The sequence below is a fragment of the Phymastichus coffea genome, unplaced genomic scaffold (genome assembly GCF_024137745.1).
Source record: "Phymastichus coffea isolate CEN01 unplaced genomic scaffold, Cenicafe_Pcof_1.1 PCOF00026, whole genome shotgun sequence".
NCBI lineage: Eukaryota > Metazoa > Arthropoda > Insecta > Hymenoptera > Eulophidae > Phymastichus > Phymastichus coffea.
In genome coordinates, this window is record NW_026706837.1 from 1,858,000 (window position 1) to 1,885,144 (window position 27,145).

The 27,145-nt window shown below is 34.4% G+C and overlaps 1 protein-coding gene across 2 annotated transcripts in view; it reads left to right on the top strand.

Annotated features, from left to right (window-relative positions):
- The first annotated feature begins 24,394 nt into the window (after positions 1-24,394).
- The window catches only part of LOC131675573 (early growth response protein 1-B-like), a 131,088-nt gene continuing 128,337 nt past the window's right edge, over positions 24,395-27,145 (top strand). The window contains exons 1-2 of one of the 2 annotated variants that reach the window (XM_058954601.1): positions 24,975-25,078; positions 25,195-25,608. In XM_058954601.1, coding sequence (XP_058810584.1) covers positions 25,317-25,608 — 292 coding nt within the window. In that variant the 5' untranslated portion in view covers positions 24,975-25,078; positions 25,195-25,316. Of the gene's footprint in view, positions 25,609-27,145 lie in introns of both variants that reach the window. The other variant, XM_058954600.1, reaches the window with a different exon arrangement.

Genomic DNA, 27,145 nt, shown 5'->3' on the forward strand with positions numbered 1-27,145 from the left:
ACTTGAAATGTTGACGGTGGCATACGGTGAAACTGTTCTGAGTAAAAAAAATGTTTACAAGTGGTACAAACTCTTCCAAGATGGCCGGGAAGATGCCAATTACGAGCCTCGCTCTGGACGCCCAAGCACGTCAACAACTGATGAAAACGTTCAAGCAGTGAAGAAAATTGTTCTGGAAAATCGTCGAATCACTATCAGAGAAGTTGCTGAGGATGTCGGTATATCGCTTGGCTCGTGCCATGAAATTTTTTCTAACGTTTTGGGCATGAGACGCGTGTCAGCGAAGTTTGTTCCGAAATTGCTAAATTTTGACCAAAAGAACCGTCGCATGAGCGTCGCTCAAGAACTGTTGAATTACGTCAACGACGACCCAGATTTACTCAAAAGGGTCATAACTGGTGACGAATCATGGGTATATGGTTATGATATCGAAACCAAAGTCCAATCGTCCCAATGGAAGAGCCTAGATGAGCCAAGACCGCAAAAAGCACGCCAAGTTCGATCAAATATCAAAGTTTTGCTCACTGTTTTCTTCGATTACTATGGCGTGGTGCATCAGGAGTTCTTACCATATGGACGTACGGTCAATAAACAGTATTATCTTGAAGTTATGTGCCGTTTGCGAGAAACAATACGAAGAAAACGCCCAGAATTGTGGAAAAACAATTCATGGCTTTTGCATCACGATAATGCCCCTGCTCACTCATCTTTGCTTGTGAGAGATTTTTTGGCCAAAAACAACACCACAATCATGCCTCAGCCACCATATTCACCGGATTTGGCCCCATGTGAATTTTTCTTGTTTCCAAAACTAAATAGACCTATGAAAGGACGGAGATTTGCAACGATTGAAGAGATAAAGACTGCATCGCTGAAAGAGCTCAAGGCTATACCGAAAAGTGCTTATGAGAAGTGCTTTGAAGATTGGAAAAACCGTTGGCATAAGTGTATTGTATCTGAGGGGGATTACTTTGAAGGGGACAACATAAATATTGATAAATAAATAAATATTTTTTCTTAAAAATACAAAGTCACCTTACTTTTTGAACACACCTCGTATTTAGTAATAGATATATATTTTTCTTTGTTAGAGGAAAAATGCTTGCTCAACCAGGGAACTCATTCTCAATCTCTTTAATGAATAGATGTGCATTATATCCGCTGAGATTATGAAAAAATAAGGGTATAGTTCTTGATTCTTGGTAAGCAATGTTACATATGATGTAAGCAGGTCCTCGATATTTTTCACTAAAGTGGAAATGATTGCGAACTTTTGTATTCTTCTCATTTTCGAGAGGCTTTTACATTTGTGACATATCGTAACATGAAGAAAGCTGAATGTCTCATGAAAAGCTAAATTTTTCATAGGCTGTGGATTTTTATATAACGTGTGCAGGAACATAATTTTACACATATTCACATTTTTCAATTAATATCATGTATTTTCAACCTTTCTTCAGTTGGAGAATAGTGAAGACAACAATCATAAATATATTACTTACGTAGATGACAACTGTACATCATTTGAGACAAGTCTTTTATCTATAAATAGTTTACTTTACAAGGCATATAAGGACGTTGTATTTGATTTTTATTCTCGTCAGCAGTTACATCAACGTAATAATTCTCCACTAGAAGAGGGCTCACGTGCTTTTCCTTTTTCTCAGCGGTCAAATGTCAAGGTAAAACTTCGTAGATGTCACTTTTCAAATTTAGAAAATACACATATACCGGAACATCATTTTCTTTTTCAAATTTATCGACTTGCTGCGGATGCGCGGGAAATGTAAGATTCCTAAAATTATATTCAAGTTGATGCATAGTATATGCTCTGACATAATTTAGATTCATCGCAACTGGATGTAATGCTGAGATGATAGCCCATTTGAAACACTCATCATCATAGTTCTGCACATTTATACAGGCCCTCGTTTCTCTGATAGATTCAGGTAACTTAAAAACCAGCTATCATAGGTGTTTTTTACCATATTGACATTTTCTCGCTAATTCTACCTTCACGAGAATATTAATTTTTAAAACGTATAAATTTGAGTAGATATCGAATTATCAAAGTTAAATTGGTGAGTTCGAATAAATGTGCTTAAAAATAAAAATGGGTAATATGATGAATTACGTATTTATTGTAGAAAGAAATAAAGTGTGTAGCGTGTGAGCATCGACATAGAACTGATTTCCTCGCAAGAGTAGCATACTCGTCTTATACCCATGGAGTTGCCTTACTATGCTTTGGTCACCTTATATTATAAAAACTACGTCCTGTTAGTTGATGATATAGATGCGTGATCAGATTGAAACAAAGAAGCGTTGAATATAATGAAGTATATTGATTTCGTGGATATATCAGTAATCCCCTTTTTATGTTGTTTGTGGTGGAGAATTTCGGGGGTCTTAGCCGCGCTCTCGAATCTCTTCCGCCACAAGGCCTGTTTGGCTCTTTATCCCCGATTATTTAGGGTGCCAGACCGCCGTTTGATTAGGGCGATCGTCGGGGATAGGGCCTAAAGGTCGCAACGTACACCGGTTTGCTTTCAGGGCGACTGAGCAGTGTGGGCAAACGTATGGGAACTCGCGATCTCCTCTATTCCAGGCCTTAATGTCCAACAATTTGGTTTCTTTTTGTCTTCTCGTTTATAATATGCCGGCAGCTCAGATTGTGACACTTTACCTCAGGTTGGAAGTTCGTTCGAATTCGCGCGTATGTCACCTATCGTGGGAACCAAAAAATAACGACCAGCGTTTTCCGATTACAACCGTTCGCAGCTGAAAATAACCAATATGCAAATAAGGTAGGGTAACAAAAGGCAAAATTTATAAAGAAAAATTGATCACTCTTTATTAAACTTATTTTACCCTTCATACGCACGTGGTCTAATTAATTAAAGGTCAGTATAATTCAACACAATTCTACGTAACAGCAAGGACACGAATTAATAGAAAAGCTAAGGTTCTTTCAGTCGGTCTTTGATTAACGAAGATGGCGGAATGGTCAGCGCGACGTAATCAAAGAATTACTACCTGGTTTAATTTACAACTACGTCCTAATAATCGAACAATTAGTTAGCGTGACCTAACCCAACTATTAATTAATTATCCTCCGATTATTTTAACACTGACATTAACTTCCGATAAAGCGAAAGGTCAGCACGAATTAGTTAAATATTAATCTTCTTCGTGCCTAAATCTCACAGTAAATTAATATACGGGTGAAAGGTCAGCGCGAACGATCTAATCACTGATTTTATTTGCCTAATTCTAACAATCGCGGTAAATTAAAATACTGGCGAAAGGTCAACGCGAATGATCTAAGTACCGATTTCTCTTGCCCGATTTTAACACTCACGTTAAATTCCAATAAATGACGGAAAAGTCAGCGCGAATCACTTGAAATAATAAGTATCGGCGTCGACTGATCCACGCGTCGCGACGACCTGTTATATCGAGAAATTCGCACCCGCACTCTGCGATTTCTAATAGTGAGTGGCACTTTGCCTACTTACAATTTTCTGCTAAAGATTAGTATGAGTAATACATTTAACATCGTGTAATTTTTGCTGCCACTATGAAAACTTCCGTGAATATTCTTCTAATTTAACGGGTTTAATATTTTGATAATTAATTTCCTTTGTTCGCATACATTTTAATTTAAAATATACTAAAGATAAATATGTAGTCTCTATTTTATTTTTATTCATTCTCTTTTTCTTTCTACCAAATTTTAACACAACGATATTGATTGTAGTATCGGAGATGGTTATAAAATTAACAATTTGTACAAATAATTTCAAAACATAACGTATTATGTTCTTAAACCAATTTACTATCATATTTTCATTCTTGCAGTTTATTATTCATGTTAATTATTCATAAATTGAATTTATCGCTAAAATAGAAATATTACATTCTTTGATATATAATAATAATAATAATTCAAAGTATAGGAAAATTCAAAATTTCGCGTTCTATTTTTACATCAACAAATCACAACGCTGGATGTCAGCGACTCATCTTTTTTTAAAGATAAGATAGGAATAAAATATGTAAAAAGTATAAAAATAAAAAATAAAAATAAATATAAAGCAAGGATAATAATAGGATAGAACCATCAGCTGCTCCTAACATTTAATTTTGTTTCTTTTTTAACGTATTGGTTCATGATATCAAGTTTTCCATAGGATTTCTCCATATCAACAGATATATTATTTTAATTTAACTTTTTTTTCCATTGTTCATCTGAAACCATTTGGAGAGTTTGTTTACATTTATAAATTCAATTTTAAAATTTATTTAAAATAAATTAACGGTGCCGACTGCACCGAAATAAATTCGCAGAATTTCATATAAAATATCAATTTAGCATTCTTCTCAATATTGATCATATTTATCTGAAGCTAAACTTTACAATAAAGATATATTCAATTAATTTATATGTCCAATAAATAAATGCAATTGAAGTGCATTAAGATTACTTTATCGTATTTTTTAAGGTTAGGCCATTGAGAGAATGTGGAAGTCATTTACTGTTTAATGCCTATAAATTATTATACTTATTTGTATTGATAGATGTAAAGTACTTCGATTTATTATTATGACCGATTTACTCATAATTGTGACACACGTGACGAAATTCAGTTAATCAGGTCATAAATAAAATTACTTCATTCAGCATCACTTTTTCATATAGGAAAATAAAAATATATAGGTTTAGATAAACTTTACGCGTTTTTATCTTCTTTTTTATTTCTTATTGTTATATCATGTAACGGGGTTGATATCCGTCTATTTATTTATGCGCACAATCGCATCAAAGAGCGCGCGGAATTATCTAAACGTTTAAATTCGTAGACTGGAGAGCAGGAGGGAACGGGCGTCAGTCAACCAACATTCTACTAGCGAGAAATAATAACATCAAAATTACAGTCAATATCACATGCGAGATCGTTTATTTCTCCTTATCTCTACAATATATTAGGCCCGCGTGTTTATGTTTACAAAGCGCGCGCGCGACAATAACATGCAGTGTCGGATCGCTCGCTGCTCTTTGTTCGTCGAGTTAATACATGCACGTTTCTTACTGAGCACGAGAGATTAGTTATTAGCAATCATACAGCAATCGCGATATTAAGCTGGTCAGCTTACCTTATCAGCAGTTGCGCAGTTAACACGAGAATAAACAGTTCGCAATCAAGTCTCGGGGCAATCCGCTTTTGTGACGAAGCAACTCGCGCTTTCGGTTTCGCCCTCGATGGCGAAACCCCTCCCTCACACACGCTTGCAAGCACTCGTTCCAGTTAGGCGAAGGCACAGCTCCTGTCGGTCCTGGTCAGCTCGTCTCGACACTCAGAAAAACTCGGGAAAAAAGGCTCTAATTGTAACTCGCTGCAGTGGAGTATTCAGATTCTAATCCTCGACTTGTTCATTTTCATACGCGCGCGTTCCGTCCCGTCTCGTGCCGGATTTCCTCGTTACATCTTTCCCCAACCGGCAGGTGTTGCCCCCTCAGGCAGCCGCATGGTTGGGCTGTCAGCGCTAATAAGAAGTTTATCGTCACAATCAATATTAACATATATAACAAATTACTTTTTTCAAAGGTAGATTTTTCAATTTTTTTTAAAAACCTATATCATAGCGGAAAATGTGTATTAGTGATGAAACACGTTTTCAAATTTATGATTTATTATATCAAAAACTGCAATAAATATAATCTTATACTATTTTTTTCTCAACGGGTTAATTTATTATTAAACTTTTATTCTACTTTTTGAATAAAGATTGCAACAATACAACTTTTATTTTACACATTCAAAAACCAAATTTTCAATTATTAATAGAAAATATTTAGAGTAATTTCAACCTATATTATTTGTATGAAACAATTTCTTCGTTGTTAGTTTCATATTATGATGTATAAGCAATATTACAGTTTACTTTTTTACTTCCTTATCTTCAAAATTATCCGTATGATAAATTATAATGATTTGAATTTTTATTAGTAAAATCTCAACTGAAAACCAAACCTACATGCTTAATTCCCGCCACATAAGTATATCACGCAATTATATCTTAGCCATCAGATCACTACGAGGGTTGTTTGAAAAGTTCGTGAAAAGTTAGAGAGATGGCGCTATTAGTGCGTATCAAGGTTATTTTCATTTAGTGGCATATCTTGGAAGAGCACACACCAAGTTTCAGCCAGATCGGCCAATTACTTTGCATTTTACATTCGTTTCAATCAAAGAAATCGAGTGATTGTAAAAAAATAGGCGAAAAAGAATTTCGTGTATTGATTAAACATTACTTTTTCAAAGAAAAAATGCCTTAGGAGATTAAATAGAAGCTTGATAAATATTATGGTGATTGTGCACTTTCGATTAGAATGGTTTATAAGTGGTTTCAAAATTTTCGGAGTGGCCGTATGAGCACAAAAGACGCTGAACGTTCTGGACGCCCTGTTGAGGTTACCACTTCAGAAATCATTGATAAAATCCATGATATGGTGATGGCTGACAGAAGAGTGAAGGTGCGTGAGATTGCTAGTACTGTAGGCATCTCGAGCAATCGGGTACATAATATTTTGCACCAATATTTGGATATGACAAAGCTATCCGCTAGATGGGTGCCGCGATTGCTCACGATTGACCAAAAACGAGATCGTTTGAAGTGTTGCAAGAATGATTTGCAGATTTTCCAGTAAAATCCGCAAGGCTGTAAGCGTCGTTTCATCACTGTAGATGAAAAATGGATACATCACTACACTCCTGAGACCAAAAAACAGTCTAAACAATGGGTTACCAAGGGGGAATCTGCTCCGAAAAAGGCGAAGACAATTCCTTCGGCCGGGAAGGTTATGGCGACTGTCTTTTGTGATTCGCAAGGAATAATCTTTATCGACTATCTGGAAAAGGATAACACCATTACAGGTGAATATTATTCATCGTTATTGGATCGTTTGAAATCCGAGTTGCTAGAGAAACGTCCACGATTGGTCCACAAAAAAGTCCTCTTCCACCACGACAATGCGCCAGCTCACGCCTCAGCAGTTGTGGCCGCAAAACTGATGGATAGGATTCCAACTCGTTTCACATCCCCCCTATTCTCCAGATTTGGCTCCGTCGCACTGCTATTTGTTCCCCAATATGAAAAAATGGCTGGCGGGGAAAAGATTTTATTCAAACGAGGAGGTGATTGCAGAAACGAATGCCTATTTTATAGACTTGGATAAATCCTATTATTTGGAAGGGATTAACAAACTAGAGTAGCGTTGGATGAAGTGTATAAGCCTAAAAGGAGACTATGTTGAAAAATAAAAAAGATTTATTAAAAAAACTCAAGCAGTTTTTATTTTTGCACGGACTTTTCAAACGACCCTCGTATATCCTTCAGCGTGGCATCCATCACTTTTTTATAAGGAATAAAACTGATAAACAATGAACTACATTATGATTATAAATGATGAATGAAAGATTATATTTTTTATATTTTATTTTTGTGCTAAAAATAAATTAAATAAAATCTGAAATAAAAAATCAACTAAAATCAATTTGAATTCTCGCGGTTTTTTTCATTTGGGCCAATCAGGTCACGAATAAAATGCTTCAATATGGCCTCCATCACTTTTTTATAAGGGGATTAGGTGTGAGTAATAATATTATTTAAGTCATTTCATTCGTAGCGCCCTCATCTTCGCATTTACATATAATTCTATTTATCATTTCGTTTATTTCATATAATCTATCTTGCTCGCTCTTATTTAATCTATCTCGCTCGCTCTGTCTCGCTCACTCGCTCTCAGTCTGTCTCTCTCGCTCATATTCAGTTTGTCTCGGTGCTTCAAAATGGCCGCTTGCTCTCTCGCGCGTGTACCTCGTGTTCCCGTAACGGTCTGGAGCGCCTCCTGGAGCGTTCCTGTTCCGGTCAGGTGATGTGTTTCCGAGTGTTTATTTTACCGGGTGTCATTAGTGGTCATCGTTGTGAATGTGTGGCGCTCAGGATGTCGCCGATGGTGCTGGGTAGCCCGACATAGCTGATTGCCGGCTGCCACTTCATCGGCGATTTTCTGCTCGCCTCAGATGTGTCAGTGTTCCACGAGTGTTAGTATTAGTGTCTGGGAGTGTAACGGATCTGCATGTGTCATCAACATGCATTTCCGTTGCATTTCCCGTGCTTTTTCGCCAGTCGGCAACACGTGGTCGTGAGTGAGTGTGTGCGTGCGCTCTCTTATTTTGTAGTGCGCTCCATTTTTGAATGTCCGTCGGATCGCGTTCATCTAGTTTGCTTCGCCAATTTCTCCGGTTTCGTTGTTCGGACATGGAAAAAGTTGAGTGTTTGTTTTAGGGCGCGTCTGTGTTCGTGTTATGCGACTGGTTACGGGGCGGCAAGGGACGGGGATGGCTTTCCTGAGGTGTTACAAACAATGCAACACTCAGCCAAAGTCTTGTAATGTACCGCATTACATGTTTTTACGCAGAAATCATCGCAAAGTGACCAGAGTCAATTACAGGTAGATCATGCAACCTTCTGCACTCCACACAGGCAATCGCATAGCAAATTTCATTTTTAAACAATAGGATTGTATTTACTAATACTAACAGTTAAACTTAGGATAACGCGAAGAGACCACCCTGAATCTTGCTTTTGGAATTCTTCCATGCTAGCGCTGTAAGCCTTTTTTACATTCTTAATATAACATTCGTTTGTGTTTGTAGTCATGTATGTCAGCATTATCTTAGTATAAAAATGCTTTACATCGAACGTTTCTTCATCATTCTTTGTAATGTTATATTCAGCATCTATTACAACATTCAATTTTATGGAATTAAGTCGCTTCAAGGTTTCATCGATTAGAGCAAGAAAACAGTCGTTTAGCATGTCTCAAAAACATAGTTAAATTGAAATGCTTCAGATTAATAATTACACTAGTCTTGATTCTATCTTTGAAAGCACTGTTAATGTCACTCCATCGAACTGTTACATCTTCGGCTACATTTATCGTTCTACGTAAAGCATAGGATGGTTTCGTACCAGTACCAATTACACTCAGAGTTTCGTATACCGATGTAGAATTATAATGATTCCGATACCCCAGCTCCTTCAAATGATATTATAGTAGGAAGTTACACAGTAATGGACTGCGCTACAAGTTTAATTTTATAAACATTGTGTAGATGAAAAATACTTCTAATTATACACATAGGTAACTGTGGTTGTTTATGTTTAAAGTTCATGCAGAGCTATATAAGAAGAGGCAGTATAAAAATAATATCAGTCCTATGTGAACAATCATGAAGCACAATATTTTCCATCAATCGGAGTATCGCCAGAGAAAAATTATGTTTTGAACTTCGTCGAGTTCCTCGCATCAAGTTCGATTCCTAATATTGATGTATACTACAGGAAATTGAAAGTAAGGAACCAAATACCACTGATTTACCTGTATGTAGTTACAATAGAGAAGATATCGACAAATTTATTCGCAAGATTTTGGAACATACTATAAAATCAAATGTGCATTTGAAGCAAAACAATAAAATGTTCCACAGTATAAGTTAACGTGCTCATTTTTATAATTTTTACCAGAAGTTTTTATTGGTAGACTGTTGAACTATATACCGCGTGAATCGAAAAAAATCCTTACTCATCATTCTATCTTTTGATCCAAATTCTCAACGTAACACTGTAATAATAGAGTATAATATCAACACTGGTATCTTTTTTTTTTTTTTTTTTTTATTTAACGTCGCTCTATTTATGCTCCATCAGTGCTAATCGGCGACGGAGGCTTGCAATGTGTTTGAGAACAAAGCACATGAAACTTTTTTCAGTGGTGCTTGTATCAATCAGCAGGAACTGGGAATCGAACCCGGGCCTACCGGGTGCGAGTCCGTCGCCCTACCGACCTGGTATCTATATAAAAGAATAGAACGTACATGATATTTACGAATTGTTATTTTCAGTAGTACCACCCGGATGTAAAATCATTGAAATTTTTTACAGGTGATTTATCTACCAGTTACAATTAAGTTTAGTAATCATTTACAACTACGTATCGTTGACCAAGATGGAACATTCGTTAACTTCCAAGGTAAATAACCGAGTTCAACCACTACGTTCCCACACCATACTAGTGAAATTTATTTATAAGCAACTAGTGTAATCATTAATAATAATAACGGTAACAGTATCCGCTGTTTACTGTCTCCTGAACAAAGTAATGACAAAAGAAAACTAGACAGACGTCCTCCAAACTCTCGAATATCGCTTTCTAACAGAAGGTGATTATAATACGAAGATTCGTGGTGGAATTCATTATTATCAACTCCAACATTCAGAGGCATAGTACCGTATAAAATATTACAAAAAATTATCTACTTTGCAATAACCACTGGAGAACATACTGGCTAACAGATTTAAGTAAGCTGCCAAATTTCATAGATTTTGTGATTGTAAAAGGTATAAAAGTAAAATTTTTCGAAGTTTCATTACGTTTGAATTTAACGTCAGACCATTCGCTAGTACTAATTACACTATATTATATTACAAATTATAACATTAACAATAACAATAATTAATTACACTACATTATATTACATATATTACATTACAAATTAGTATTAATTTTTGTCAATAAAAAATTGCTGACAAAATTAAAGAAAAAGAAAAAAAATTACTGAAAAAAATATACTAAAGTCAATATAAAACAAAATTAAATAAAGCAGCCGAAGAGTTAAAGAAAATATTATGTCAGAAAAAATAATTTTAAAAAATAAAAACCAAGAGATTTAAAAGACCAACTACATTTATTCCACCTATCAGAAAATCTTGTGGATTGTGCAAATAGCTAAGATCAGATGAGAAAAAAATCAACACGTTTGCAAATCATCTATGCACTGTATTTAACCTCATTAAAGAATAATAACCAAACAAGAAGTTTCCTTACTAGAAGACTTGGTCGTCCAAAACAATACATTAATTGCATAAATTATAATAAAGGAAGTGTGACGGTGTAGGCTGGTCATGGCCTGCACCGTGTGCTTATCTCCCTCTCCTTCCTAGGCAAAGTGCGCACGGCCGGCATCAAGCGCACGTTTTTATCACGTGCCTGATGCCTGCCCCTTTTTCATTTTCAGCAACGCACGAGAGCGGAGGACGAGGCCAGGGACGCGACGACGCTGCCGAATATTGAGAGTGCGAGAGAGAGAGAGAGAGAGAGAGAAACTATAGTTTAGGTTGGGCTTGGCGCGCGGCACTTGTCACGACCGGCATAGCCGCGTGTCGCCGATTAGGAGGCGAGTGGTGGGAGACGGCGTGAGAAGCCGGCTTTCAGAGACTCGCGACAGTTAGTGACGTGTACGCACGCGAGAGCAATCAGCCGCGAGTTACTCGGTGACCATTGCTGCGAAGCCTGCCCTCCCCTTTTTTTGTTCGGGAAGTTGTTGGCATTTTCTCGACAAAGTAGCCGGACAGATCCTCCTAGCCAGTGAAGCGATCGTCGGGAAGTTTTTCCGGCAAGAAGCCATCGCCAGGACGGTACTCGGCAGGTTCTCCTGCCAGATCGCCGGCCACACAAACAGCCAAGGATCTCCTTGTCAGGCCGCCGGTGGAACGTCTTCAGACCTTCAGCAACAGCGACGTCTACTAGCATCGGTCAGGTCACCTATTCTTCTCTCTCTCTATATTTCTTCCCTTTCTCGGCGACTCTCACGGTTCGCGTTGAGACGCCAGGCTTTCCCGAGCCGGCGTGGTTCTCGACAGTGCGTGATTCAAGTTATTGTTTAAGCCGGTTAACGAGGTGGCATGGCGCTAACGTGCCGGTCATCTCGTTTAGAATAAGTGCGTGTGTTGTTAATAGTAATAAGTGTTTGTATTTTCGTCGGCACTCGTGGTAGTGCGTTTATAATAAACGTGTATTAGCGAATTGTGTGTGAAGTTATTTTGCCCGCTGTTCTCCTTCCTGCTTTGCTTGGAGCGATACACCGCCTCCCTTGCCTTCCCCCTTTATAAATAATTGGTAATAGTAGTGAATATATCGGCGTTGCACGCCGACGCTATTACAGAAGTATTACACTTAATTAAAAATATCAATTATAAAAACCGACCCTGACAATGTTACACACGGTGATCGTTTAAAGACTTTAGGTTTATCTGAAATGACGAAAAATTTTGAGTATGGTATTCTATGGTAATTGACCCGTAGAATCCAAAAATAAATGTCCCGAAATCGCATCTGCTCCCCTTTTAAAGAAATATTCAAAAATATCATTTTTTCTTATTTTTGATCAAAAATTGTACATTTGACATAGGAAAATGAAGTACACTCCTTAATTTTGATGCAAATAGTAAACATTTTTATTACATGGTAATATTTGATGATTATTGTTAAAAAAACGTTCGCAAGAAATTTAGACAATTTTTAAGGTACCATATTTGTTAATATATTGGTTATACATTAAATACCAACATATTCAATCACCGTATATAAAACAAATACTCCTAGTTGTTTATCTCTGGGATCGGCTGTGTTTATATTTACATTGCTCGCTGTTTCGCTGTGTAGTTAAGACGGCTTAAAAAGCATTTTCGTCGGTGACTTATTTACTTTTTTTATTGAAATTATGCCTGTGAATAAATGCAATCATGAAGATAATAGAAAAAAGGTGTGTGGCCCTTGTGGGCAAAAAATTGTTTTTCGAAACAAAACTGTGAATAGTTTTTTAATTAATGACAATGTTGAAAAATTAGTAAGAGGGTATTGTGATAAAAATTATGATCTAAGTGATGCAAGATTTCCCCTGAGTATTTGTGTCTCATGTCGTCTTGCCCTTCAAGAGCGAAAAAAAGGAAATTTTCAAAGACAAATTTCACAAATACCAAACTATAAAGATATAGTCTTGGCGAAAGATACTCGAGCTCAAACATCTTCTGTGAATGGTAACTGTAATTGTTACATCTGCGTAACTGCTAAGTGTACTGATCATGCAAAATCAAGAAAGAAAGAAATACTGGATAAACGAGATAAACGAAACAAGATGAACGAATCAAATGGTTTGTATGGCTCATGTAAGTCAAAAGTAACACAGCTTAAAAAATGTAAGAATTCTACATCTAAATCTCAAAAAGTAATTCAATTATGAAAAGATAGGCAAAGGTAAAAATCACGTTTGTACTACACTCGGCAACAAAATTATCGCAACAAAGATTTTTCATCGAAAAATTGCCATTTTTCAAATGCTTGTAACTCGGTCAATTTTTATCGTATTGAGATCATTTTTTTTTGTTTTGTAGAAAATTATGTGTACTTTGAGAAACAAATGATATCCACCATCTGCAAGATAATGTCACATTTCTATGTCTTAATCAGGCATACCAACTTTTCTTTCTTAAAAAATTCAATAGTTTGCACGTATGCCTGGATTACCAAAATTTTTTTTTCGAAAAACTACAGATTTCCTTTCAAAGTGCACTTTTCAACGAGTATTTTAAATCAAAATTCGACACTCCACGATTTTTTTCGACCGAGTTATGCCATTTTAAAGATATTCCAATGTTTTAGTCAACCTTACCGACAAATCAATTAAAAAAAATAAAATAACAGTTTAAGGTAGCATACTGGCCAAGAGTTAAGGCAAAAAATCATTCAACATTAATTTTACTATACAGCGTCCACAACTGTGACGGCTAGCCGTAACTTAGTTTTTTTATTTTTTTAATTATTAAATATGACGAACGGAGTGGGAACCTTCCTGATTTCCCACGATGAAAACGCATTCGAAATATAAACTTTGATAGTGGCCCGAGCCTGCGTACTCAAGCTTACAATCAACGCTCTATCCTACTTTGTCCAACACGCATGTGTTGACAGGGGCCTACGATCATCGCGTATACATCGTGAAGTGTTATCACGCTGATAATGGAAGGGGACCATAAAAATGCAATCTATCTTTTTTTTCCCAATTTTGTAAGCCATTATAATGCGCATCTTTTTGTCACCGAATAACCAATAAATAGAACAATAATGTATTTTATAATAAATCGTAAAAGGTTTGAATTTTTCTGAATGTTTATAATAGTCACTATGTATCGTCATAATTAATTAAGTCTAGTACAATTATGTATAAGTAATTATAAGCTATAGCGTTACTCTTCCTCTTAAAAGTGGCACTCCGAGAGCCATCTCTGGAGAAAAGGGCCCAAGTTAAAAAGGGACCGCCCTTTCTCTCTCTGAAAATTCACGCCCACCGACCAATAAAGAAATTCTGGATATGATTAGAAAATTTCCTACCAATACAAAATTTGGCCGTTATCGCTTCATGGGCCTGAGGAAAGGGATTTCCACCCAACCACCTACGGGTTATAAAAAGCTCTGTACAAGGCTGGAGAGGAAGTCAGAGGAAGTTAGAGGAAGTCAGAGTAAGTGCGGAGTGAGCACCAGGAAGTCCCTAATAAGAAGTATTTACCAGTGAGTGAGTCCCGGAGGAAGCATCAAAGAAGAAAAATCACCCAAGTATATTCAGAGCACATAGAGAGAGAGAAAGAGGCCAAAGAGCAGAGAGAACGCAACTTTAATAATAATAACTGATTTGATAAAATAAAAGTAAGTAAAATCTTAAATCTAGCTATCCTTTTCTTTCTTTAAGTAATCCGCCTTTCTTTTGGAAATTCATTAAGCGTGAGTCTGGTGAATTTCCATTAAAGTCCCTTAAGAACACATTAAGCGTGAGTCTGGTGTGTTCGTAATAACATTTGGTTATTACATTCCCCGTTAGCATACAGTTTTCTCAACGCAACAATATTGCTCGTCCCGGCTTGTGTGTTACACGATAGCCAAATCAGAGCAACCCTGAGTTTACGCTTGCTCCAAGCGTACCTGAGAGTGACCCCGACGTCACACAACAATTAACCATTACCGTCGCAATCGAAATGCCTCGGCTTACTGAAATCGAATATGCTCAAATTGTTGCCCTGCTAGAAGCGGGATTGAATCAAAGCGAAATATCCAGAAGAATGGGGATTCATCGTTCAACGGTGTCACGTGTTCTTTGTCGGTATGAAGAAACAGGTTCTTATCGTCGGAGACCTGGTCAAGGTCGACATAGGATTACTACAAATCGAGAGGATCGCAACATTGTTAATGAAGCTCTGCGCAATCCAAGGCAGGTTGCGCGACAAATTGGAAATAATGCTTTACCAGGCAGACGAATTAGCGCTCAGACGATAAGGAGACGCCTTCATGACAGAGGTTTGAGATCACGAATTCGTGCTAGAGTGCCTAATTTAGCAGCAGTCCACCGACGAGCTCGTCGGAATTACGCCCGAAATTATCGATATTGGACACCAAGAGAGTGGAGACATGTATTTTTTACAGATGAATCTCGGTTTTGCCTGTACGGAAATGATGCTAGGATTCGAATTTGGCGTCGTCGACGACAACGTTTTGCACCAAATCACGTTGATCCAACTCGTGCGTTTGGTGGAGGATCCATTATGGTTTGAGGTGGAATATCAATGAATCATCGATCAGATTTAGTGATTATCCCAACCCCTGGACTAACAGCGGGACGTTACATAAACAAAGTTTTACGTCCTCACGTAATTCCAATGCGTCGGCAAATGGGTCGTAATTTTATCTTGATGCAGGATAATGCAAGCCCTCATACTGCAAGGATAACTCGTACTTACTTAGCAGAAAACAACGTAGAGGTATTGCCTCATCCTGCTTGTAGCCCAGATCTCAATCCTATAGAACATGTGTGGGATACGATGGGTAGGCGATTACGTAACTTACAGAGACCTCCTGCTAACCTCCAAGAGCTTGGGAGAATTCTGAATGAAATTTGGCACGAGATACCTCAGGATTCAATTAGAGCATGCATTAATATGCAAGAACGTTTAAGAGAGGTAATTCGTCAGCGAGGTGGCAATACACGATACTAAAGGCTTTAAGCGCATAGGGTTTGGAGTCAAAAAATACTGCGGAATTGACGAGCCACGGGATCCCTAATGTTAAAAACGGTTTATACAATCGGCCCTTTTCAGGGCCACAATGATGCGTAAGTCCGACCAACAACCTCCTCGCGGTACACATCGGGTAATGCTGATGTTGGCGGTATTTGGCTAAAACATTGGAATATCTTTAAAATGGCATAACTCGGTCGAAAAAAATCGTGGAGTGTCGAATTTTGATTTAAAATACTCGTTGAAAAGTGCACTTTGAAAGGAAATCTGTAGTTTTTCGAAAAAAAAATTTTGGTAATCCAGGCATACGTGCAAACTATTGAATTTTTTAAGAAAAAAAAGTTGGTATGCCTGATTAAGACATAGCAATGTGACATTATCTTGCAGACGGTGGATATCATTTGTTTCTCAAAGTACACATAATTTTCTACAAAACAAAAAAAAATGATCTCAATACGATAAAAATTGACCGAGTTACAAGCATTTGAAAAATGGCAATTTTTCGATGAAAAATCTTTGTTGCGATAATTTTGCTGCCGAGTGTACTTCATCATCAGCTGCATGTAAAAATCTCATAAATTTAGTAGATAAGCTGTCAGATAAAAATCAAGAGCAAATTGCTTCTAAAATAATAAAAAACAAAATTGGCAAAAAAGGAAATACAAGTGCACATAAGACAGTAGAGCTTCATACTTTAGGAAAGCCCATCGAAATATGCCTCACTCAACCCTAAAAAAAATCAGCCTAGAAACGTATTTACTGCTGCAAGCTTAGATGAATTTCAAACTACCACAGGTGTATCCAACAATCACATGAAAAAAATGACTGGCTTGATTCGTAAATCTGTAGGGAGAAAAGCTATACCGGCAAATTATGCAATGCATGTAAGTGAACGATCGAAGTTGTTGAAAGATTTATATAAAAGTGAGGTTTTAGAGTTCGAAACTGGAAAAAATAATGATAAAACTAAATTGCCTGTAGTTTTTGCAAATGCTGAAGAATTATTAAAGCATGTAGTAGAAAAGAGCAATATTATCGGCGATTACCGTGTTAAAATTATGGCTGATGGTGGGCAAGGCTTTTTTATAATTTGCATGTCCGTGATATCTGGTGTATCTACAGATCCTCCATTAGAAAAAAGAAGAAAAGTAGTTTATAATGAAATAAATCCTATTAATAACTGGACTAGTGTTAAAAAGTTGATAATAGTTTGTATTGGGCCAGAGATAAAAGAATCACATGCAAATATTAAAATTCTTTTTGATTTGATAAAAATAAATGATATTTCGTTCAAATTCACATCAGATTTCAAAGTATTATTGATGATAAATGGCCAACAAACAGCGACAGCGACATTTCCGTGTCCTTATTGTTTTATTAGTTTATCAGACATGAGAGCCAATAAAGAAAGAATTAATAATACTGATAGAGACAAACGTTATGCTCTGAAAACATATGGAGATTTGAAAAGAGATAGAAAGAAATATGTTACTACTTTAGGTTGTAAAACTAAATTCTCAAGAGATTGTCACAGTACAGTAAATGAGCCACTGTTTGTAGAGGAAAATGATTTATGTATACTGGAAAAATGCATTATACCTGAGCTACATATTCTGCAAGGGTATGTCAACCATCTTTTTTGCGACGGTCTAGTACCGCTACTTGGTCGAGAAAGAGCACTACTCTGGCCAATGAAACTGAAATTAGTATCCAAAAATTATCACGGTGAAGTTTTTGAAGGTAATGCATGCAGAAAATTACTAAAAGAACCCGATGAATTACTGGATCCTAATATTTATAGAGATGTAGGTCAATTTGTTTTGATACCTTACGTAAGTGCATTCAAGACCATGAATAAAGTAGTCGATTTTTGCTTTTCTACAAGAAAAATTGGGAATATAAATGAGCTAGACAAATTACTTAAAGAACTAGCAAACGCAGTAATGGCAACAGATGTCTTGATCACTTTGAAACTACATGTTTTGTTTGAGCATCTTAAAGATTGTTTAACATTTTTCGAACTTTCAGAAGGTTTAGGACTATGGTCAGAACAAGCTGGCGAATCTGCACACAGAGAATTTTTACGATTTTGGGAGAAAAGGAAAATAAATTTGATAAGTGACTTGTCCTACCCTCAAAGATTGAAAGATGCTGTTATAGAATTTTCTTCGTTTCATTTATAAAACACTGAATTGTACGAGAATAATAAAAATGTTTGCTATTTGTATCAAAATTAAGTAGTGTACTTCATTTTCCTCTGTCAAATGTACAATTTTTGATCAAAAATAAGAAAAAATGATATTTTTGAATATTTCTTTGAAAGGGGAGCAAATGCGATTTCGGGACATTTATTTTTGGATTCTACGGGTCAATTACCATAGAATACCATACTCAAAATTTTTCGTCATTTCAGGTAAACCTAAAGTCTGTAAACGATCACCGTGTACAGGAGAAAAGATCAAAAAGTTACCTACGATAGATATTTAACAATATTTAACAATACAAAAGATATTTAATAATTGTTCCTAATGTATGTCTTCATCTATTCTATTTTTTATGGAAATATATTTTAATTAATGGAATCTATTTTATTTTCAATGGAAAATAGCAAGGATTATATTCATCCCTGAACTCGGTAAAGAAACTGAACTGATTACGTCATATAGACCGATTAGTCTTTTACCAATACTTTCAACAATTTTTGAAAAAATAGTATTAGCTAAAATTCATCTAATCATAATCAACAAAAAACTTATCCTAGACCATAAATTCGGTTTCAGGTGTAATCATTTCACGATCGAACAAGTAAACAGAATAGTATCAGCCGCAAGAAAATCTATTGAAAAAAAATAATATTGTTTATGCATATTCCTTGACGTCGAACAGAATTTTGATAAAGTATGATATAAAGAACTTGTACATAAACTAAAATCTGTTTACCAAGAAGACATTACGAGTTACTTCAATTATACTAACAAAATAGAGTATTTCAAGTCAAAATAAATAAAAAAATATCAAAACGACAACTAATAAAAGCAGGAGTACCTCAAAGTAGCATGTTATAACGGGGTTTTGACCCAGCGCGGGTCACTCGTTATATAAATTACGAGGGGAATAAACAGCTCGGTGTGGGCCTCGTAATAGGCTGCGCAAAGCCTAGCCCAGCGGCAACAGGAACGTCGTGGTGCAGCGTCTGTTACCTTGGCCCGCGGAGAGCGTCGTGTAGTCCTATGGGCGCTTTGGAATAATCACGAAATTTAGGTGCGAAAGCCGGACGGAACGGGATTGATTACGATAGGTAAAAGGAAGCGCAAAAGAAGGAAACAGATATACAAATAACATCGAGTTTACTACGGAGAGTAATACAAAATTAATACGCAGCGTAAGTGGGAGAGAGAGCGGCGAAAAGCTAGCGAGAGAAACATGTATTCGAGAAGGTACTTACAATAACGTCTCGGCGTTAGCCCTGCAGGCGATATCCTCAGCCTCGCACGTGGCTCGCGATGACGCGCAGTGTACAGCTCGGGTACAGTCAAGAAGCGGGCGGCCTTAAGGGCTCGCACGCGCGGTCACAGGAACTAGCCCGCCAAAGGCACTAGGGGTAATCTCGGCACCGATATCTCACACCGAGTGGACACTCGCGTATTCGCAGGCAACCGAATGTCAGAAAAATGTCAGTCACAAGAGTTAGTCGCGAAAAGTCGAGTAACAAAAGGTCGCAAGCACTAGTATAGCCGCTCGTCACACGTCCACGTGCTTCGTCGTCGCCGGTACAAGAGCGAGTCCTTATCGCGCGCCTCTCCGAACTCTTCTACTCGCGCGCGTCGCGCCGGCCTCCCGAATTCTCTCTCTCTAGCTCGCCCTCTATTAGCGCTCTCTCTGACTTACCTTTGGCTGCCATACATATGGGATAATTATAAGACAATTATATATATAAGAATAATTATAATTATGTATAGGGAGAGAGAGACATAACGAGGGTCTGGCCGCTCGTTATAATGTTAAGGCCAACATTGTATTTGTTATTCACTATTGATTTGCCAACGTTTCCAAACATCACAACAGTAACATATGCAAACAATATAGCCATTTTCATATCACATTCGAAGGTAATAATAGCAACAGAAATAATACAAAATTAAGTGAATAATTATCTACAAAACTGATTAAACTCATGGAGCATTAAACTAAGTGAAAGTAAATACACCTGTCCACCTATTAAACTCAATGATAAATACATATACTACAAGGCATTAATGTCAAGTACTTGGTCAAATAATGTCAACTTACCCAGACCAGAGGCTCACATGGAAAGAGCACAAATTTAGAAAATCCAAGTAACTAGAATTGAAATAGAAGAAAATATATAGGTTCATTGAAGGAAAATCAGAATTTTCAAATTATCGTTTTGTAAATTCAAATTGGTGCGGTAGTAACCTTTCGTAGTTTATTTTGTTTCAATCGTATATGCTGCGATTCGGACATTTCATTGTACATTTACTAGCCATTCTTCAATGTACCTGTTTTATTGAAAACAATGACTTAAATTTCTCACAGACCTTGTCAGGGATTTTCAGCTAATTTGTTCACATTGACAAGTCTTCGATCATTGAATGATCAGTACTGTTCTGTTTGTTCTAGTGAAGTAGCCAAATTCTGTAATTAAAAAATAATATTGTATATTACTTTCTAGATTTGTTGGGTGAATGATCATAATCATATCTTCGTATTAACATAATATAATCATTCAATAAACATCTGTTTTGTATTACTCACAATATAATTCGTAAATGTTTAAGGGAAAAGAACGTTGAATTATTGATTAATTAATTATTGGATCAAGTCAAAGAAAATCAACTTGCACTAATCCATTCTAATCTCATATTTACCAGCTCCATGGTAAATTCATCCTTAATTCCCTACAGTATCTCTCTTTATTGCTGGAATTTGTTTTTTCTTAATAAACTGACCTTTATTTATATCAATATTTATACGTACACTATATTATATTTTTATTTTATAACTTTAGAATATAAAATACGTGTTTGAATTATTACGACGTTGCCAAATGCGGTGACAGTGACGTAGAAAAAACGTGTTATTTAAAATAAAGAAAGTAAAAAATAAAAAATATTTTATTTTCTTTTCTGTCAGTCAATAATTACGTTTAATTTATACATTGATCAAACGTGATAACAACTCCATTTTACAAGATTTCGATATTAAAATTTGATTAACCCGACTAATTTTAAGTACCTCAACGCTGGAGCCACCTTGATTACTAAGGTATTTGTTCATAACTTTGGAGTTATTGAAAAGTATGCTTTGCAAGATCAATTTTCAATTCTATTATTTTTTCATTTTTGTATTTTATCGCGAATTTTTCAATTACTACATGACAAAGTGTGTAATATTATATACATCCTGCACAATTTGTTTATTTATTTATTTTTGTTTCATAATTGAAATAAATAAATTTTATATAATACAGTCTTCTATTTCCCTTCTTGCTATTTTCTATCTTATTTTATAGTGTATACTTCAGGTTATCGATAAAAGGTCCAGATAGTCAATATAATATGTAGCTATCGAATGTATGTCAATGTATATGACAAATTTGAAAAGAAATGAGAAATAAAGTATTTTAAATATGACACAAAGAGAAAAGTTGAGAAATAAAAATTGAAACTATAGAAAGAACTTTCTAAAAATTTGTCCGAAAAAAATGTTGATAAATCTTTCTAAGAATTCTCATATAAATAATAAAATAGAACATTTCGAAAAATTCTTAATCAAACTGAAGTATACGTATATGAACGTATAGTATATGAAGTAGATCCAAAGGAAAATAATAAACTTTTCAAAAATGATATTCGTTTACTTTAACGATCAGGTAAACCATTTTTTTTCTAAAAATAAGAGGTTATAGATAAATGGAGTTTCTAGGGCATCTAATCGAAATTTCAAGATTCAAAAAAAAAAAGAAAATATTTACCGAGTATTTCAAGATAAAAAACATTCATAAAGGTTTATAACTTTATTAGAACGATTTTTACGTCACAGTAAATAAACTTATAATTTTCACTGTTTAACTCTAGCTGATCTTCTTAAATAAATATCATTACCATGTTTGCCAAATATAAACCAAATTTATTATTTTATCAACGATCAAAATGGTTTTTTTATACTCTTTAATTTCACTTCTAGAGTTGCTATTATAGCAGAATATAAATTTTGTCTCCTAATGTAAAAAAATTTTTTATTCTTTATCTTTTTATTTTTAAAGATTTAATATCAACTAACAATATGAGAATTACATACAGAAAAAATCCACATTTCTTAAAATTTTGAAGTGGAAAATAATAATAAGTAAAGTTAATTTTTCTTCCATTAGGGTAAACGTAATCAGAAAATAATTATGGACTTATCTAGAATTAAAAATTATCTTATCTGAATTTTTGGTCATAAAACCGCATTTTATCAATTTTCATCGGTACCTAGTATAATTTTAGTTTAGTATTTCTATCCACTCAAGACTGTTTTATTTACTTCACCAGTTAAATCGATTCTGTGTGGGTTTATAAGAAATACCAACTAAAAACAAAAATATATAAGCAATGCAACTTGTATAGTAGAAATTTCGACCTCACCTTTTTCTGTATAAAAGTTGCTCAACGAACAAATTTCGCGGATTATAAATTTTTAATAAACAATAAAGTAATGATATATCTCTTTATGAAATAGTTATTACCAATGTTATTGTTTACAATATCTGTAAACTTGCCTATTGAAAGTTAATAATTTTACTAAAAAATATCTGTAATACTTAACATGAATACTTCACTGACGATGGGTGGTTTTTTATAATTATTGCAGTATCAAACTATTTGTAGACTCACGCTTTCTCTGTTCTTACGTGTTAATAATTGATTTCATAAAATTGACTAGTTTATTATTTTTATTTTAATCTCGAATGACATGTTTTTCAATTATCTATTTCTTTTATTGATCTAAAACTTTTATTTGTAGAATTTATAGTCTTAGGTTACATTTAAATAAACAATGAGTTACCCGTGATATAGCTCTTTGTATTACCTATCTTGAATGCTATCGAAAAGGAGAAAGGGAAAAAATTCAATACACCATACTTGTTTAAATAAAAATAATCATATAATAAAATCCGTAATAATTTGAAATATTTTCAATAGAAACAATTTAAAACCATTTTGTGATACACGTAGTATGATTCAAAATGACTAATAATATAAAAATATATTTTAATCACTGATTATCAAGTAATAGATAAAATATAGTTTAATCGTTAAAAAAATAAAACTATTTAAAAAAATATTCATACTTATGAATTTGTTAAATGTTCTTTTTTCTTGTGGACTATTATGCATTATTCATTATTTAATGAGTTTTATATTTAGTATTAGGACTTATTTAAAAAAATATAAATGAAGTCGTATGAGATTTACATAAAATTTATTCCTAGATAAATGTTGATGTGTGCAATATAATTTACAATTTTGAATATATATAGTCATTCTACTTACTAAACAAATATTTTTACTCAAATTAGTAAAAATATCTCCAATGATGAAATATTTATGTAATAGATATAACGTTACAATAACAAAAATCAATTGATCAAATACAAAATAGCGCTATCTAGAAGTTATTATCAACTAAAATTGTAATACATTCCAACAATCGATGTTTTAGAAATCTATGTTTTTTCGTGAAATTCCCGCCTTGAAAAAAAGGAAATTTAAATGAAGATCAAAAGTTTCATTTATTTCTTTTGTATTTGTAATTTTAAATATTATCAATAAAGTATATCATTTATTGTAATCGTTTCAAATATCTGTGATTCTTTACAATAAATAAAAGAAAATATTTTTTTAAAATCAAATATATCCATTTGTTTTCCTTCGGTTGAATAGTTATAGAAATATTAAAAAAAATATCCTTAGATATTTGTAGTTTTAAAAGGTATGAAATATATTAAATTTTTATTAGCATTTAGTCTTATGAAATTCATTTAATTTATTGTCAAATAATTGATTTTTCCATATTTCAATATTAAGACGGGTTAAAATTTTAAGCAATTGTAAATAAATAAATAACTTTATGGTGCAAGCTTAAAGCATTAACTGTTTTACGCATAGTAAATCGATTCTGTGCTGAGTAGTGGTATACGTCACAACCATCGACGTCACTGGAGAACCGACTATAGCAGTATATGTATAATCTGAGAACAGTAAGCATTCAGTGGGAGTCAAAAAGAACGGGTAAGGAGAGGTAACCCCTCTTAGAAACACCGGAAAGTGGGAGTGTTTCCTAAGGAGAAGTAAAGAGGAATCAATGAGAGAGGGGGTTTGACGTCGTCAGAGGTCTAGAGGCAAGAAGAAAAAGGGAGAAGACGATAAGAGAGACTTACTGGTATATACAAAGATATACGCACACTTATGCACGCGTGCGCGGATTGATACGAAGAGCGGGGATTGGTTGGCAGCTGCTCAGCGTTTCCAAATATGGGACAGTCTCTGCGGTCCATTCATAAAACTACGGGGCGCGCCGCCGTTGAGCTCAGTCTGTGTGTTACCCCTACGTATTTAGTAGCCGCAGTACCACATACAGCATCTTAGTCATATAAATGCTACCGCGCGGTTTCTCAATTATAGCTAATATCATAATGAAGTAGATGAATACCTTAACTTGAGTTGCGATTCAAACGAATTATAAAATATGATAAAGCATTATACAATTTATAGACATAAATAAGTAGCCATTACTTCAATAATAACAGAATTTATTAAGTGTGTAAAAAGTTTAGAAAGTTTTCTGAAGAACTAAATTAAAGTAATATGTGCGAGAGAATCTTCAATAACAAATAATAATTAAATAATTTACAAAAAAAATTATTTTTTTTAATAATTTACAATTATTTTTAAATAAATGAAAAGTGTATAAAGTGAATAATGACTATGGATGGTATAGAAATATTAGGCTCTCAGCCTCACGTAGCAGCAGCAAGCCCATTTTTATTGCCATCGCCGACACTTGGACACCATCATACAACATTCAATTTACAAGCAGTACAGTTGAGTTTTGATGCATGTTTAACGTATAATACTTCAACAGGAAGTAATTCTAATAATACTTGCATAAGTAGTGTCAATCTTTTATCCAATTTATCACCTTTAACATCTGCACCAGTTGTAACTTCAACTTCATCAGCAAATACTACAACAGGATCAAACATATCGGCATTAAATTCAAAATCTTCTTCAACTTTGACTACATTACCTATACTCCAACAATGCATTACTTTAAGCCCTATGGAACCTCGTCAGATCCATAGTCAAGACCAACATCCAGAAATGAGAAAAAAATTAGATATAGAAAGAACTACATCTCTTGACAATTCTCAAAGTAATATTAAAAAACGACGTTTGCAACGTTCTGGTTTTGATGCAAGTAACAAAGAATGTGCAGTAGAATGTAAAAATGATGCCCAAAATTTGGACGATAAAGATAAACAAGGCGATCTTAATACTCCAGTTACAACTACCAGTGATTTGCCTTCATTCTTCGGACCTGCTACACTTGTCGAGCCACCACCTATTTCAGGTTCAATCAGAATTTATTAATATAATTTATTATAATACTTATATATTTGTGTATAATTATATATATTGTACTATAATTTTATATTTACTTATATTTATAACGAATACGTGTGCGCACGTGTATGATTGTCACTGCATTCATAAAAATCTTTATGAAAGATAATAATTCAGTTTCTTTCAAATTCTAAACTAAAATTTATTATATGCAGAGTAATTTGAATTGCATTATAGAATTCTAATATAAATTTCAATTGTATTAGAGAAGCAGTTTAAAGAGTTCCTCGAACTTTGTTGTACATTATCACGTTTATATTTAAAGGTAAAGTTTTGTTAAAGACACTGCATGTAATAAATAATAATTATACGGTTTCTATAAAACTAAAATCATCATTATAGTTGTATAAAACAATCTTTTATCCAAGCTATTTGAGTTGGTACTATGAATGAATACGATGACGTAGATTGCTGGAGCAATATACTCAGCTAACGTTGAACGTGTTGAGTCGGATCAATACTTGGTGACCCCGACATTCAGAATTGTTTCTCCCCTCCAATAAAACTACCCCTACTCCAGCATCTTATACGAAATGCAGCCATTCATAAATGCCCGAGTTTTAAATCAACGAGTTAATTTATAATAGAATGTTGCTAATGAAAAATTCTGAGGATAATAAGCCCCTGAATAAGCTAATATACTGTTCGTATAATATAATGTTCAATAGTATCAAATCTTATAGAAAGCACCTTTGTTGGTTTTCGTAACATCTCATCTTCACTGTACAACACTGTTTTCAACTATTAATTCACATGTAACTCTATGGTGCAATCTTATATGTTTATACAAAGATTTACGCAAGTAAATGTTTGTTTCACCTCTTAGAAAATTAAATTTATAAATTTAGTTATTAATAAAAACTTAAATAAGCATGTATATAATTTGTGATATTTCTGTACTATATCGAACTTTTGTTTTGTTTATCTATGGTACTGTTATTTGGCAATATAAAGATAAAAAGAAATGTGAATTATGAACGTGAGACTATATAATTTTTGACACAAATTAAGCTAACGGAATGATTTAGAACTGATTTGTAAACTAATTAATTATGCTACAAAAATTTTCTACCTTGCTGTATTTTCCCTTTTAAATAAAAAAACTTGGTGACATGAATCCAATTTATTCATTATTTGATTAACTGGAAGATAGTTATGTAAAAGTCTATTATAAGACGGGAAATATATTGTTTTGAGTCGCTTTGTAAAAGATGACCGTGCTTCAGCCTCGAATGAGTGTTTAAAATAGTTAATTTTAAGAATTTTTAATCGAAGTAAACTGTTGACTTATGGTTTTAAATAATTAATGATTGAGCGACATTAATAATTTAATTCAAGATTCTTCAAGATTGATTTTGTCATTGCTATGAAATTCAAACATATTATCTTCTAATATATTTGAATAAATAATTTTCCTATAGAGACTAACAACCAGTTCAAAGAAACGTTAGAGGAACGTTATTTAACTCTTATATTTACAATCA